The following is a 13,924-nucleotide window of genomic DNA, read 5'->3' as shown; positions in this document are numbered from 1 at the left end:
GTACTATGATGTCAAAACATTTATGTGTCAACCGATGACATCACCAAAATATTTATGAGGTAACTCAGGTATGAATGCATCATATGTGCATTTCAGTATTCCATCTTGCAAACCAGATGGTCAGTTTCCTGATTTGTGTTTGTTTCTGCATTAAGTACGATTTTTTATTTCTTTTAAGTAATCATAATGAGACTGAGGAGTTTGCCAATTGATGAAAAAGAAAGTATTGCATTTCTTCAGAAATGTGGGAATCAAATAATCAGAAGTACTATTTTTTAAGAGACAAAACATTACTGTATATATGCGGAGAACAATAGCATGTGCAACAGCAAGCTTGTGCACAATGCCAAATTTGTGCAATTCATTAATATTTTTCTAGGTGAAAAGAAATCGCTGTGTACAGGGAAGAACAAAAGTGTGCACAATGCCATGTTTATGCCATTCTCTGACGTTTTTTAAGTGAAAATAGATTGCTATGTACATACACAGAAAACACAGCAAAAAATCCTACAAGGATTTCTTGAAAAAATAAGTTTTTATAATGGATTTTTATTAGCTTTTTTAGTTTTGTTGATTGATTTCTCTTTTCTGGAATTCTCATTTTGAAAATGGCTGTTGCTTTTCATGTATTAGCTTGACAAAAAATTAATTATGAACAAGTTGGTGACAGGAGAGATAAATCAGAAAATACCAGTAAAGTAATAAATGATAATTAATTAAATAAAATATAAAACAATAAACATGCCTTTAAATAAAGATAATAATAGTTAGTAAATAATGAGTAAATATATAAAAATTTCATGAAAATATGTATATTAATAATAAAATAAAGTCATAAAAATGATGCAAAATAATAAAACAAATGCAGAGTAAGTAAATTCATAATAAGAAGACATGATACAAAGAATAAAAACTTGGTTCTTTTTTTTTTTTTTTTTTTTTCTTTTTAAATGGCCAGATACTTGCTTCTCACACATTTGTCAGCAATGATCAAACCCACCCGTCATTTAGGCATCTCATCATGGAGAACATCATAGAGGGCGCTCAGATGATATACTGGTTAGTGACACTGACTGTGGTTTGAATCCTGGAGAAAGTATGGATGTTTATAAGAATATAATGTCTGTGCAGCAAGTGGTCATTCAAAACACATGGCAAGCCAAAATCTCCTTGGGAGGTTGATGGTAGGAGAAGAGGCTCAAAATTACAACCTAAGCAGTTAGTAATTCCTGTCGATACTTTATATGCCTACTTGGAGGCACTGGTGTTGATCTTGCTTCAACCTCTACCTGTACACCACAAATCATAGTCTGATATTATACTCGCATGAAGGCAGCAGGTCATATAAATAACCACAACACTGGATCAGAACCTTTTCCCTGCAGTTCAGACTAGTTAATTGGTATACAGTCCCGAGAAAAGGGTGAAAAAATAAAAGTAATTGTTTTGATTAGTCTTCTTTGCACTCAGATAAAAAAGCACTTTATTTTGATTCCTAATTCACAGGATATTTTTCCAAATAAGTATAAGCCCATACAAATTTCTCTTTCTGACAGAATTGCATTTTGACAAAAAGGATTTTCTTTCTCATCTGCTGAAGTTTTCGTATTTGCATGCGATAACATGAATAAATGTCACTAGGAAAAAAAAAAATTAGACTATTCTCTCACACTGTGGGAAGAAAAAAGAATTTTAAATTTGGCCCATGTAAATTCATTAACTGATACTGCAGGTGTAGGATGAGATAAGACATGACTGTATGCAACTTATTTTATTTTAAACTTCTGATTAAATTAAAATTGATGATTCTGTACAAAGTTGTGTATTTAAAGCAGTTAACCCTCTGAGTGGCATGACTGCCTTTATCTGGTTGTGATATAGTTAGATCATATAGTAGCTAATAATTTAAAATATTTTGCTTTGTTACATTTTTAATGGTGTAAATAACATCTTAAGGTATGGAAGCTTAAGAAATCAGAGACTAAAATAAGTAATTATACAAATTTAGCCACTGAATGCAGTTCTGATACAGGTCATTATGATCAGTCACTCAGAGGGTTAATATGGATTTTACTATGTGATTGAGTAGAAAATTAATAATTTCTATCTTACATTTTTTTTTTTTTTTTTTTTTTTTTTTAATTTATGGACAAATAAACCAATCTCCTGTAAAAGATTTTAAATTCAGTAGCCAGTATGTGTAAGTATTTATTGAAAGAGATCAACTCACCTGTTTAGAAAAATGTACAATCAGTTTCTCAATAACATCTACAAAAACTTCAGCACTTTTTACCACCTGCAGTAAAATTATATTTTTGTACATAAGCACAAAAAGAAAACTTTAAAATATTAAATGAAAATACATAAACAAGAATGCTTTTCTAATATTTATAAATAAATACAATGCAACATTTTGATTTAAATATTTATTATAATTAAAGGTTATTAATAGAAAAATTATAGATAATTTAAAATTACATTTTGTAAGTTATTAAACAAAACAATAAATATAGATTAAAGTACCTGCTGAGATTTTGATCTGACCAAAGGTCGTTCTGATGCAGTGTTTGGCGCAAAAACCTTCTCCATCCCAAACTGCACAGGAAATAAATAATTCTGGCATGTTTATTTGAAATTTTAGTTTAAAAGTAAACTTTTATTCATTTTCTAATCTTGCTATTGCTAAGTTCATTGAAAATTTATTGCATTGGGCTGTATAAATCTATTAAGCTGAGATTTTAATTTTGGGCAATAAAAAATTATTGAGTAAAATATTTTTACCAGTAATTGCATTGTATGACAACTGATTAAATGATATATTCAGATAAAAATTAATAGAGAATATTAACATACTTAATAACTTCTTTTTTAATCGCATCTGTAACAAACATATATCATATATATTTTTAGTATAACATAAATTATCAACACAGACCAAAAGCTTCGACTATGTAATTCCTAATGAGATAGTCTTTCAAAATCTAGATGTGAACATAAATTTAAAGCGATTTCTATTTCTTCCATCATAGGATAATATGCACCAAATATTTCTTCACAGAATAATATATGTGCCCATTTGAAACTTCCAGCAAGCACACATGATTTTTCATGGATCATGTAGAGATGCTGGGATAAGGATAAAAAACCCATTTAAACAAATCTTAGCTGATACTGTTGCTTACTGGCCACCTTTAAATTAAATGTGTTGTTTTTATCTCTTATAGAAACAGTCTTGCTTTCAATGTAAGTACTGTTCATAAAAACTTGAAAAATTTCAAGTGAACTTGAAATTTTTTTAAAAATGTGTCATTCTTATTTTAGTCCTTTGTTTATTTAAATAATCAACCTACAAGATATACATTTTCTATTCAGGAAAACTGTTCCTGTTCTGTTTCCTGTTTTTACACACTTTTTTTTTTTCACATAATCAGATACCCAGTGCACTTTTGAAAAAAAGTGATATTTTTTGGAGTCAATTTAAAAAGCAAATGCTAAAAGAAAAAATAATGAAGAAAATATCAGCATTTCATTTTTAACTCATTCATTATATCACATATTGATATAGAAAGACCTAAGTTATGAAAAAAAGCTAAAGTAAAATGGATACTTTCAAGTAATGAATAATACTGCCTATAGACAATTATGTAGGGCTGAATGTATGATTAATCATCTCCCCCTATTTTTTTTCTTTTCGGAACTGCACAGAAATGGTGCTAAATGGAATAGCTAGATCTTCTTGAATGTTTTGTATGTTAATATCCAGCATCATGGTAGGAACAGGAACCCAAAGCACCCATGCAACTGCACAAAATTTGACATGCAGCAATGCACAAGCAGAACCATGGCTAGGTTTTTCGGCACCTGGGAACAATTGATGATTTCCTGCTCCCTCTCTTTGCCAAGAATGCAAAACACTTCATTCTAAAACTTCCTAATAGCAATTTGGTACTCCTTGGATGCTGTGCCTGAGGATAGATGACCCCCCTAGCTATGCACAATCATGGTTTATAGGGAACACTGATCATACAAAGAGGTTATATAGGTAATAACATTAGGTTTTTGTAATTCTCATTCCATTGCAGATAAACATAAGTCGTGATTTGGTAGTGTTTTTCTAAAGAAGGGAGGACGTTGATAATTTTAAGATGATCTTAATATTTATTTATAGCATCTTAAAAACAAAATATCTGATTATACATAAAAAAACCTGTTAAAGTGGCATTAAAGCATATAATGAAAGAAGCATAAAAAGAACATAACTGAAAACTGTCACTGATCCTACATAATATTAGTTCTTTATTTAAACTGAATTTATACAGTTATAGCTGCATTTGGCATAAAAAGGTCACAAATGTTTAGTTAAAATTTTCCTTGATTCTAGAATATGTTAGCTCTTTATTCAAATTGAATTTACAGATTAATAGTGTGTTACACATTATAAATGAATAAGATTCATTTTATGTATAGTGCCCTTTTTGATATCATCAAAGACATACCCACTAGCACTTAAGTGGACTTACAACTAAAATATAAACACATTAATGTCATAATAATACACACATTGAATAAGCAAATAAATGCTATCACAGAAACTGATTGACTGTAAGATATAAAAATAGCAATGGAAATCTGCAGATCCTGAAATGGAAACCATAAGCACATAAAATATGAGCAGTGAACCACAGCTATGTAAAATTTTCAATGGATAAAAAGACCAGTCGTAACTCTAGATATGAATCTGACTAAAAATGTTTGGAATGTACTTAAAAGAATATTTGCAGTTCCTCACCAACTACCTCCCAGAACTATCCAAGAGCTAAGGCTTGCTTTTGTGCAGGAGTAAAAACGGCTACTGCATGAACTCATCAACTATCTCATTAACAGTATGATTAATTGCTAAGTGGTCTGTGTGTGTCTTAGAGGTGATCATACTCCTCTGTGGCCTCCTTTTAGAAGCAATTTTTTTAACATCAGGTTTGGATATTCTTGCTCTTTATGAACATTGCTCCTAGTCATCAGCATGTACTTTCATAAGTATATGGTATAAATTACTGCCTTACATTATTCTGTATCCAAACAAAATTTCATTAAAATCTGACTGGCATTTTTTAAAAAATTCAAAGAAATGCATTTATTTTCTTAATTTTGAGCATGGGTGCAAATAAATAAGCATACAACAAAAATTAATTTAAAACAAAAAAACTTACTGGGCCAGGTTTTCTAGTTTCACATTTTTTATGTGTATGAGGACTTACTGGATTACTATAAATATTATGCCACACCAATTCAGTATTTGTGCTTCTAATGAAACCATTATCCTAAAAATATGTAAGAAAATTCTAAACATGTTTTAAAAATTATGACACATGAAATGATACCATAAGTCAGGTATATAGTTTCTAATAGGTCCTAATAGTTTAGAAACTATTAGTGAAACACTTAATCCATATATATTTGATAGAAAAAGAATGAAAAATATAAATTTATATAAAAAAAACTGAAAAAATTAAAACTCCTTTCCTTCTCAAATTACTTTCTCAAAATAAAATCATCTTATTACAGTCTGCTTTACACATTAGGTAAGTTAACATTGAATTTTTTTTTTTTTTTTTTTTTTTTTTTCATTTGATCCTATATGAAGCAAAATCATAGGTAATATAAGTTTTCATAAATTGAATCTTGACAGTAAGAAACAGTAATTAGCGTGAAACCAATAAATCTTGGATTTAATTTAAGAAAGATCTATTGACAAAAGTTTTCATTTGTAGAATGGTTTAAAAATTGAGTCATCTGAGAGATATTATTAAAATATATTTAGAAATCATTTTATAATGAAAAAGAAAATATCATCTAACTAACAGTTTCAACAGAAAAAGAAGAATACTGTTGCATGTAATAAAATGAAGAATAATATATGAAGTTGGCATCAAAAATATATATATATTAATAATTACCACACACTCTGTCATGAGCTCATGAATTAAAACTAAGTTTTTCACAATGTAATCTTCTGTGGCTCCACCACAAAAATTTCGCACTAATGAATAAAAGCTGTAAAACAAAATCATTGATCATACTTATTAACATGAAAGTGTTTAATAAAATTGCTATTTAAAATAAAAATAATTACAGCTTTATCATTTGCACATGTCTCATACGTACAACTTTTTCCCTGCTGCCATAATGTAATATATATTTTAAACTTGTTGAAACACAAGAAAACATTCTCATATTACAAACTATATATTTCAGTCACGGTGACCAGAAAAATGCCCACAGGAAAAATGCTCACAGGTATAAAAGCTCACAGGAAAAAAGCCTATAAGGAAATATGCCCACATAGAAAAAAGCTCACATGAAATATGTTCACATGGACAAATGCCCACATTAACCTTTTCAGGGGCAATAAATAAAAGCATGAAAACTGCAGTAAAATTTTGCATGTACTGTAATATTTTACACCACTGCCCCTGTACGACATTTTTTTCCTGTAACTGCTAATAATTAATTTTTGTTTCTTTACTCTATTTTTGCATACTTTTGATGTGTATCTATAGAAATTGATGTTTGAAAGTAGTTATTCAAGTTTTGAGCCAAAAAAGTTGTAAAATTTCTGCAGAAATTTAAAATTTTAGAAATAAAATTAACATTTTTAAGCACTTTGATGATGCCTCTCAGTTGAACATTATGAAGCAGCCTTCGAAAAATCTCCTAAAACCACAAATTGTTGCGAAGGCTTTCATAACGCACTAAATTCATTATTTAATTGTAGCCATCCCAGTATGTGATTTTTATTTGACGGACTGAAAAATTATTTAGCCTCTCAATGTTTGTTATTAGCTAATGTAAATACAGGATGTACTGCGAAGTAAAAAAAAGAAAGCATGAAAAACTTACATTTGGTAATCGTGAATCATGTAAGAAACTATGATGAAATCGATCTTAAAATTAAATAGTTTAAGTAATTTAAATAAAATAATCATTCTAAATTCTCATTCAGTATTCATTATTCTTCTAAATGTGTAAATTTTTTTAACAATTAAAATTATAATAACTTTTTACTGTATAATTCTGTTTCATGTTTACTTCCTTTCTCCTCTTCTTTTAATTCAAAACGGCCCATTTGTTAATCTTATGTAGCAACTGAATCTTCACATAAGTTATAAAGTTTTCGAAATATATACCATAGATGTTTTGGTAATTTAAATAAATAAAATTCTTTAGAAAATTCAAGTAGGTGTACGATGTTCAAATTGATTAATTATTGATTTATTAATGTAGGGATATTTCTATGTGAATTATTTATCAGTGGGCTTACTTCCATGTGAGCATACTTCTGTGTGAGCTTTTTTCCATGTGAGCATATTTCTAAGTGAGCATTTTTCCATGTGAACTTTTTTCTGTGTGGGCTTTTTTCCTGTGAGCATTTATACCTGTTAGCATTTTTCTGTGAGCATTATTCCTGTGGGCTTTTTTCATAGAACCTTCAGTCACATAGCTAATTTTAAAATTGTAAAATAACATGCCAGAATATAATGGCAAATAGGTCATTCATGGTGCCACAAAGGGTTAAATAATATTTAATAAAATAAGATTCAGTGCTTGATATCATAAAAACAATAAACAGCAGTTTTTAACAAAATGGCAAAATAGTGTTTTTCTAAGCATTTTCTTTAAGAAAGAATTTGTTCATATTACAAATACTAAGTAGTTCCAAAAAATATTTAAAAATTTAAGTGTGATAAATATATAAACAACTGAAAAATAAAATCTACAAATACTATCACAGTAATTAATTTTCATGATATTATTAGTCAACCTTAATATGCTAACCCCGTGGCACTAAACACTTCTAACGAATAGCAATTTCAGTAACTGAATATTTTAAAACGTGAAATATTCTCAATTGATTGCAAAATTTAGATTTTGAGTTCTGTGATATTTGTCAAACTGCAAAAAAGTATACATTAATATACACCTCAAAGAGGAAATCGGGTATATAAAGAGAATGATATGGTCATGAAATCCCATCATTCTCACAAATCTACGACTAGAGAAATTCCTCTTTCAGATTCTCAAAGACAATTTTACCTCAATAATGGGATATCATATCTCAATGATATTTTGGTGTGAATGAAAAATTTTATTATAGCAAAATTAATAGCTTTTGTGACAGTAAATTGGATAAAATAAGAAAGGTCAAATGACAGAGAAAATGAAACACAAACATGAAATTATTTAAATATTCTGTTGAAAAATATGAGCTGTATAAGTAAGATTTTTAGATAGAGTATTTAAATCATAACAAAACAGTAACAATTTTAAAGGATCTACCTCTCTAAAAACTGAAGGATAATAATACTGGATATTTCTTTCCTGGTGATAACTAAATACGTAACTTTTTCTCTTTTTATGCTGTAACCTTGAACTTCTTTATGTTTCTGAAATATACAAAAAATAATAAAATAAAAATCATTCATTATTGTTATATATTGATAATTCTATCTAGTCCAAGCAATATTTAATGCAAGAATTTTTACATGAACTTTATTACACAGCTATATAAAAATTATACATAAATTCTGAACTAAACGCTCATTTAGATAATTGAAAACATAAGTCTTAAACAGTTCTCAAAGTTTTTTGACCCTCCAAGGATTATGGATATAAAATTTCATATTGAAGGATGACTTTCTGATTCATTACACATAAAATATTCTTCCAGTACCTAATCTATCTAATTTCAGGACTGATGTATATTAGAAGAAAAGGATTTAAGGTACAAAAAGAAAGGGTCATTTTGGAATTATAAGGAAAAAAATAACACTTATTCATGACATTTTTGGAACTTTGAAATTTCAGGTTTGTACCAGCAACACTTGAAGGGTTAAATGTCATTCATCACAATGAAGATATATATATTATGATAATAATGTAGTATGCAGTCTACCACTTTTAGTTTATTTATTTATTTTTTATATAGTGCAAGAAAAACTGGTTATTATTTTAAACATTTCTTTTTACTGCCATTTTATTGCATGCTCGAACATAAAAGTTACTAATTTTTTTTTATTTTATGAAACTATTATTATTGACAGCTAATGAAATCTGGAGTATCACACTGCAAACACTTCCATATCATTTTGCAGAAGCATGGCAAAAATCCATTAATAAAAGCAATGAATTTTTTTTTTTTTTTTTTTTTTTGAATGCTGCATAACATTTGCAATTTATATTGCTGAGCAACTTACAAAAACAACCCTTTTAAAGACCACTTCCACACTTTTTTGTAAAACTGGAAGGAATTTAAATTTATTGGAATTAATAATTTAATAGGTCATTAATTAACAGAATCATTTTATTTATATATTCTAAATTATTTGTTTTTATTTTCATATTTAAAAATAATTTTTAGTAGTGTCACTTAAATAAATAATGAAAAAAATAACTAATTAAAAGTGGTGTATTGCATATTTGATCATCACCTTTTTTACTTATTTTCTATTTATCACACACCCATCAAAATTAATTTATAGGCTAAAATAAAATGTTTATATATCTGAATCATTAATTTTAAATGTTTACATATTTTATTAATTTTTAATAATTCATTCAAATAGGCAAATAATGCTGCAGAATACAAAAGAGCATTCCTTTACAGTTAATTTCCAAAACCATAGAATAAAAATCAGGGCCTAAAAAGCATAACTCTGTTTAACATGAGAGAGAAAACAGATATTCTTCCTATGTATTTCGTTTATGAGTTGATAAAAGGGGCATTTTTATTCGCACAACATAAAAAATATATAGTTGTTTTTTAATTTTCATGACTTAAAAATTAATACATACAATGCATGCAGTACCAACACCCGGTTTACTTTTTGCAACTGCAGATACAATGTAATTCAGATGCTCTTCAGGTATGTCATCTCTGTCTTATCATAATTGAGGAAAGGATTTTCAATTAAAAAAATAGACCATGAATAAAACATGCAAATAATTCTTGTGATAATAAAAAAACATATAAAAACAAGTAAATACAATGAGATTCCAAATTTATTTGTTATATGTATTTAAAAGCACAAATATAACTTTTAATTTTAAAACATATTAAAATGAGAAGCTTTTATGCAAGAAGCACTTTTTTTCTTTTCTTTTCTTTTTTTTTTAAACATAAAGTATGAATATATCTTAATAACAATATTTCAGTACTTATTCTAGACTTCATAGCTAACTTTAAAAAAAAAAAAAAAAAAAAAAAAAGGTTGCATCCTTAAGAAAGCGATATACTTGAATGAAATGCTCGCCGTACTATATGCATAATTTTTATTTTTACTAGTGTCATAATGTTGAAAACCTTCATTCATAGTGTATTAAAGTTTTGACATATGACTGCAAATGGGATAGTTAAGATATATTCAAGAAGGTTCACATCATGGGACTGTAATGATGACCGATTGCCATTTTGTATGGTGTGCCATTTGGTTACATGGATGGTACTGATGCACTCTTGGTAGTACTGGATTCAGGAAGATATACATTCATTGACATGAAAGCTCTGGGATCTTTAACAGCTGATCGCATGATTTGCCCTGGGTACCAGTTATGCTCACTACTCCACTGCATGTTAGCCGTCTCATTGTCTATAACACTAAAATGGTCTTTTACCCAGCTCATTTACATTCCAGACTGCAATAGTGGTCACAACAGAGCATCATAGAGACATGCAAAATTCCAGCAAGTAATCTTTAATGATAAGTTTTACTTTTGTGCTGATGCAGGTGACCAGTACCTTTGGGTGTGGAGACAACATAGCCAGTGCCAAGATAAATGTTTTGATATCATGCATCACATAATAAACAAACTAAATAAATGAATGGATGTCTCAGTATGGGGATATGATTTCATATGATGCCCGATCACCACTGGTCCTTATCATAGGTATTTTGACAGCCTAATGATGCATTGATCACGTCCTTTGACCAGTAGCGAAGCTATTTTCAATGATTGGGCCAGTAGTCTATTCCAACACTTATCCTCATACTGCTGGCATCTAAGGGACTGCCTCATCAGGAGCTGCCTTATAATCATGGCAATTCTGCCATGATCAGCCATATTGTCAGACCTATTGCCAATAGAAGTCTTCCGGGATTGTTACATGCCACTCTGTCAAGACTTCACTATTACCACAAAATCAATAAGAACAAGACAAAGCTGTAGATGATGAGCAAATGCAGAACTGCACTAGGGACCTCTATGATTCACCACTGCAAAATTTGGCACACATTAGAAATACACTCAGAATTACAACATTTCTGTAAGTTGTGCAATAAATATTTTTTATACCATACCATATTTTATAACCATTTGTTATTGCTGGAGATTACTCACTTCTTTCTAAATAGCATTTAAATCCAACACTTACCTTTAGGTGCAATATTCTATTTTATGATAAGTATACACATTAAATGTGAAACAAGTTTATCAACGTGTATTAATATTTGTTTGTAATGATTTAAAATTCCATGCCCTACTCAAGTTTTATATATGTTAATTAAATAAAACGTGCACAAGACACTACACACACAGACATACATGCAAACACACAAAAAAAACAAAAAAATACATTTATGAATATAACGTTTTGATTGATTTGCTGTGTTACTAAATTTATACACTTATGAAATAACTTAATCCAGCTTTAATTTCTTGTACTTTTCCATTATGCACCTTGCATGCTCTTTGGTGCCTGCGATAGAGAAGCCAAACACATGCCAAGATGCAATGATTATTCTCTCTCTGAGTGTATGTGTAATGTTGTCTCCTTATAAGTAGAAAATGTTTACGATTAAAAAACCTGCCAAAACCCCTGACAGGACACATGCAGGTGCACACAAAAAGCATGGCAGGTGCAAAAGAGAAAATTACTTCCATTTCCTTCTTTTAATAAAAGATAGAATCCCAATACAGTTTAGGTAACTCAGCAACAAAACCACGTAATTAGGAATACCCTGGAAACTACAGAATATAAAATAATTTTGACTCCTAAGATGTAGATTCAACAGTATTTATTAGTTACAACCTCTATAGTTGCTAATATATAGGATATATTCCGGCGTATAACGTGCACTTTCAATACAAAAAATAAGAGTAAAATTTATGGGTGTGCATTATACACCATATATAAAAATAATAGATTTTTAAAAATAAGGAATGAGCATTAAAAATTATATTTCTATATGTACCTAAATGTTACTTATTTAAATGACATATCTTATGAACTTAGAAATTTTTCTTATCAGATAAAAGTTCATCATTTTTGTCTTCTGTTATACTCGTATCTTCAGGCATACCACTGAATTTTGCTTCATCTTCAAAATCATTGTTACTCTCATCCATAAATAAATCAACATCATCACCATACATTCCATCTTTCGCTAATACCAAACACCCTTGCTGCAGCACAATTTCCATTTTCTTCTGCAAAATGAATGGCTTTGCATTTAAAATTAACACTCTGTTTGTTTCTTTTCATGGAAGCCATATTTTCTACTAAAAGGAACACTAGATCAACTAAAGCAAATGTGGGCTAATCTTTGAAACATGGTAAGAGGTAGTTTGGTGACACTTTGGCAAGGCGATAAAGGTTACTAGCTAGGACTTTAGCAGTGTACATGGATGAAGTCAAGCGCGTGCACAATGCCATTTTTGTGCAATTCTGGGATTTTTTTTAAGTGAAAATAGGTCGACGTGTACATGGATGATACCGTGTATGTGCAATTCTTAAAAATGCGGCAAGCAGTGGGCGATTCTGCACTTTCACTGTGAATGTGCAATTCTTAAAAATGCAGCAAGCAGTGGGCGATCTGCACTTTCACCCAATTTTGTACCTAATCTTCATCATGATTAAGCACTTTTGTTCCATAAAAGTTCTAGCATAAGCGTAATTCGGCTAGCAGATTGTTAAAAAAAAATGTTGAGTTAAAAAAAAAAAAAAAAAAAAAAAAAAAAAACATGCCTTTACTTTGTGAAAACAAAATGGCATCCAAAAAAAAAACTAGCTGGTTGCTGTAGCAGGGTTGGTCGCCAAATTTTCACCAAGTTACCATAATCCGAAGATTAACCCAAATGTGATTAATTAAAGCCTTTGATTTTCACTTCAAAAGACTACAGAAAGAGAAAACATCAAACTCCTAATTCCGTGAATTCATTCCAGTTGTAAGTGCTTTCTTACCCTAAATTATATACCTCTTCTCTCGAAAAACTACAATAGCATTCTATTGGACATCTGCATTGAATACAATCCCCACTCTGCTGAAATATATACTTCCTCAAGCATTTACCCCACACACATATTATACCCCTTACTGCTTGACAATTCAGTATACCATTGTTCAAAAGATTAAGACAAATCATCGAATAAGTGAGATAAATAAGAAGATTGCACATGTATCTTTTAGGTTTCTTTGTGAAAAACTGGGTACGCATTATACAGTGAAAAAAATGTAGCTTGAAATTATAGAAGCACACTGGTGCACGTTATAAGCTGGAAAATACGGTGAGCTAAAAACAGATTCTTGCCTCTTTGTTTATTTATTAGCATTTACTACAAGATCACTGTAGTACAAAATCACATTACATTCCACACTCAGGCATCTTTACTAACCCCTCCCCACTGGAAATCCACAGCAATAAATTTAAAGTCATATTACTTTGAAAAAATGTATGGTTTAAGAAAGATATTGTTTAGATTAAATGCTAGGTACTCTTCAGTCATTATGACTGGATTAAGAAGTGTGTGTAAATATGCATATGTGTATGGATATGTATGTACACACAAAAACTCATCTGTGCGTACATATATACATGCATATATGAATACCTACATGCATACATATATACATTTCTGAACCCAGTCCCGATA

The 13,924-nt window shown here is 29.6% G+C and overlaps 1 protein-coding gene across 2 annotated transcripts in view; it reads right to left on the bottom strand.

The window, feature by feature from the left end:
- Positions 1-13,924, bottom strand: part of LOC118204964 (AP-4 complex subunit mu-1-like) — a 39,596-nt gene that overhangs the window by 23,997 nt on the left and 1,675 nt on the right. Inside the window, exons 2-7 of one of the 2 annotated variants that reach the window (XM_035377252.2) lie at positions 9,850-9,935; positions 8,335-8,441; positions 5,955-6,051; positions 5,208-5,318; positions 2,524-2,595; positions 2,231-2,296 (exon numbers count right to left, since the gene is read on the bottom strand). In XM_035377252.2, coding sequence (XP_035233143.1) covers positions 2,231-2,296; positions 2,524-2,595; positions 5,208-5,318; positions 5,955-6,051; positions 8,335-8,441; positions 9,850-9,935 — 539 coding nt within the window. The remainder of the gene's footprint in view (positions 1-2,230; positions 2,297-2,523; positions 2,596-5,207; positions 5,319-5,954; positions 6,052-8,334; positions 8,442-9,849; positions 9,936-13,924) is intronic. The other variant, XM_035377253.2, reaches the window with a different exon arrangement.

This window comes from Stegodyphus dumicola, chromosome 9 (assembly GCF_044657685.1).
Source record: "Stegodyphus dumicola isolate Sdum_Otavi_A_Nest chromosome 9, ASM4465768v1".
Classification (NCBI taxonomy): domain Eukaryota; kingdom Metazoa; phylum Arthropoda; class Arachnida; order Araneae; family Eresidae; genus Stegodyphus; species Stegodyphus dumicola.
The sequence above is the reverse complement of the archived record's forward strand: the minus strand, read 5'-3'. Positions and strand labels throughout refer to the sequence as shown.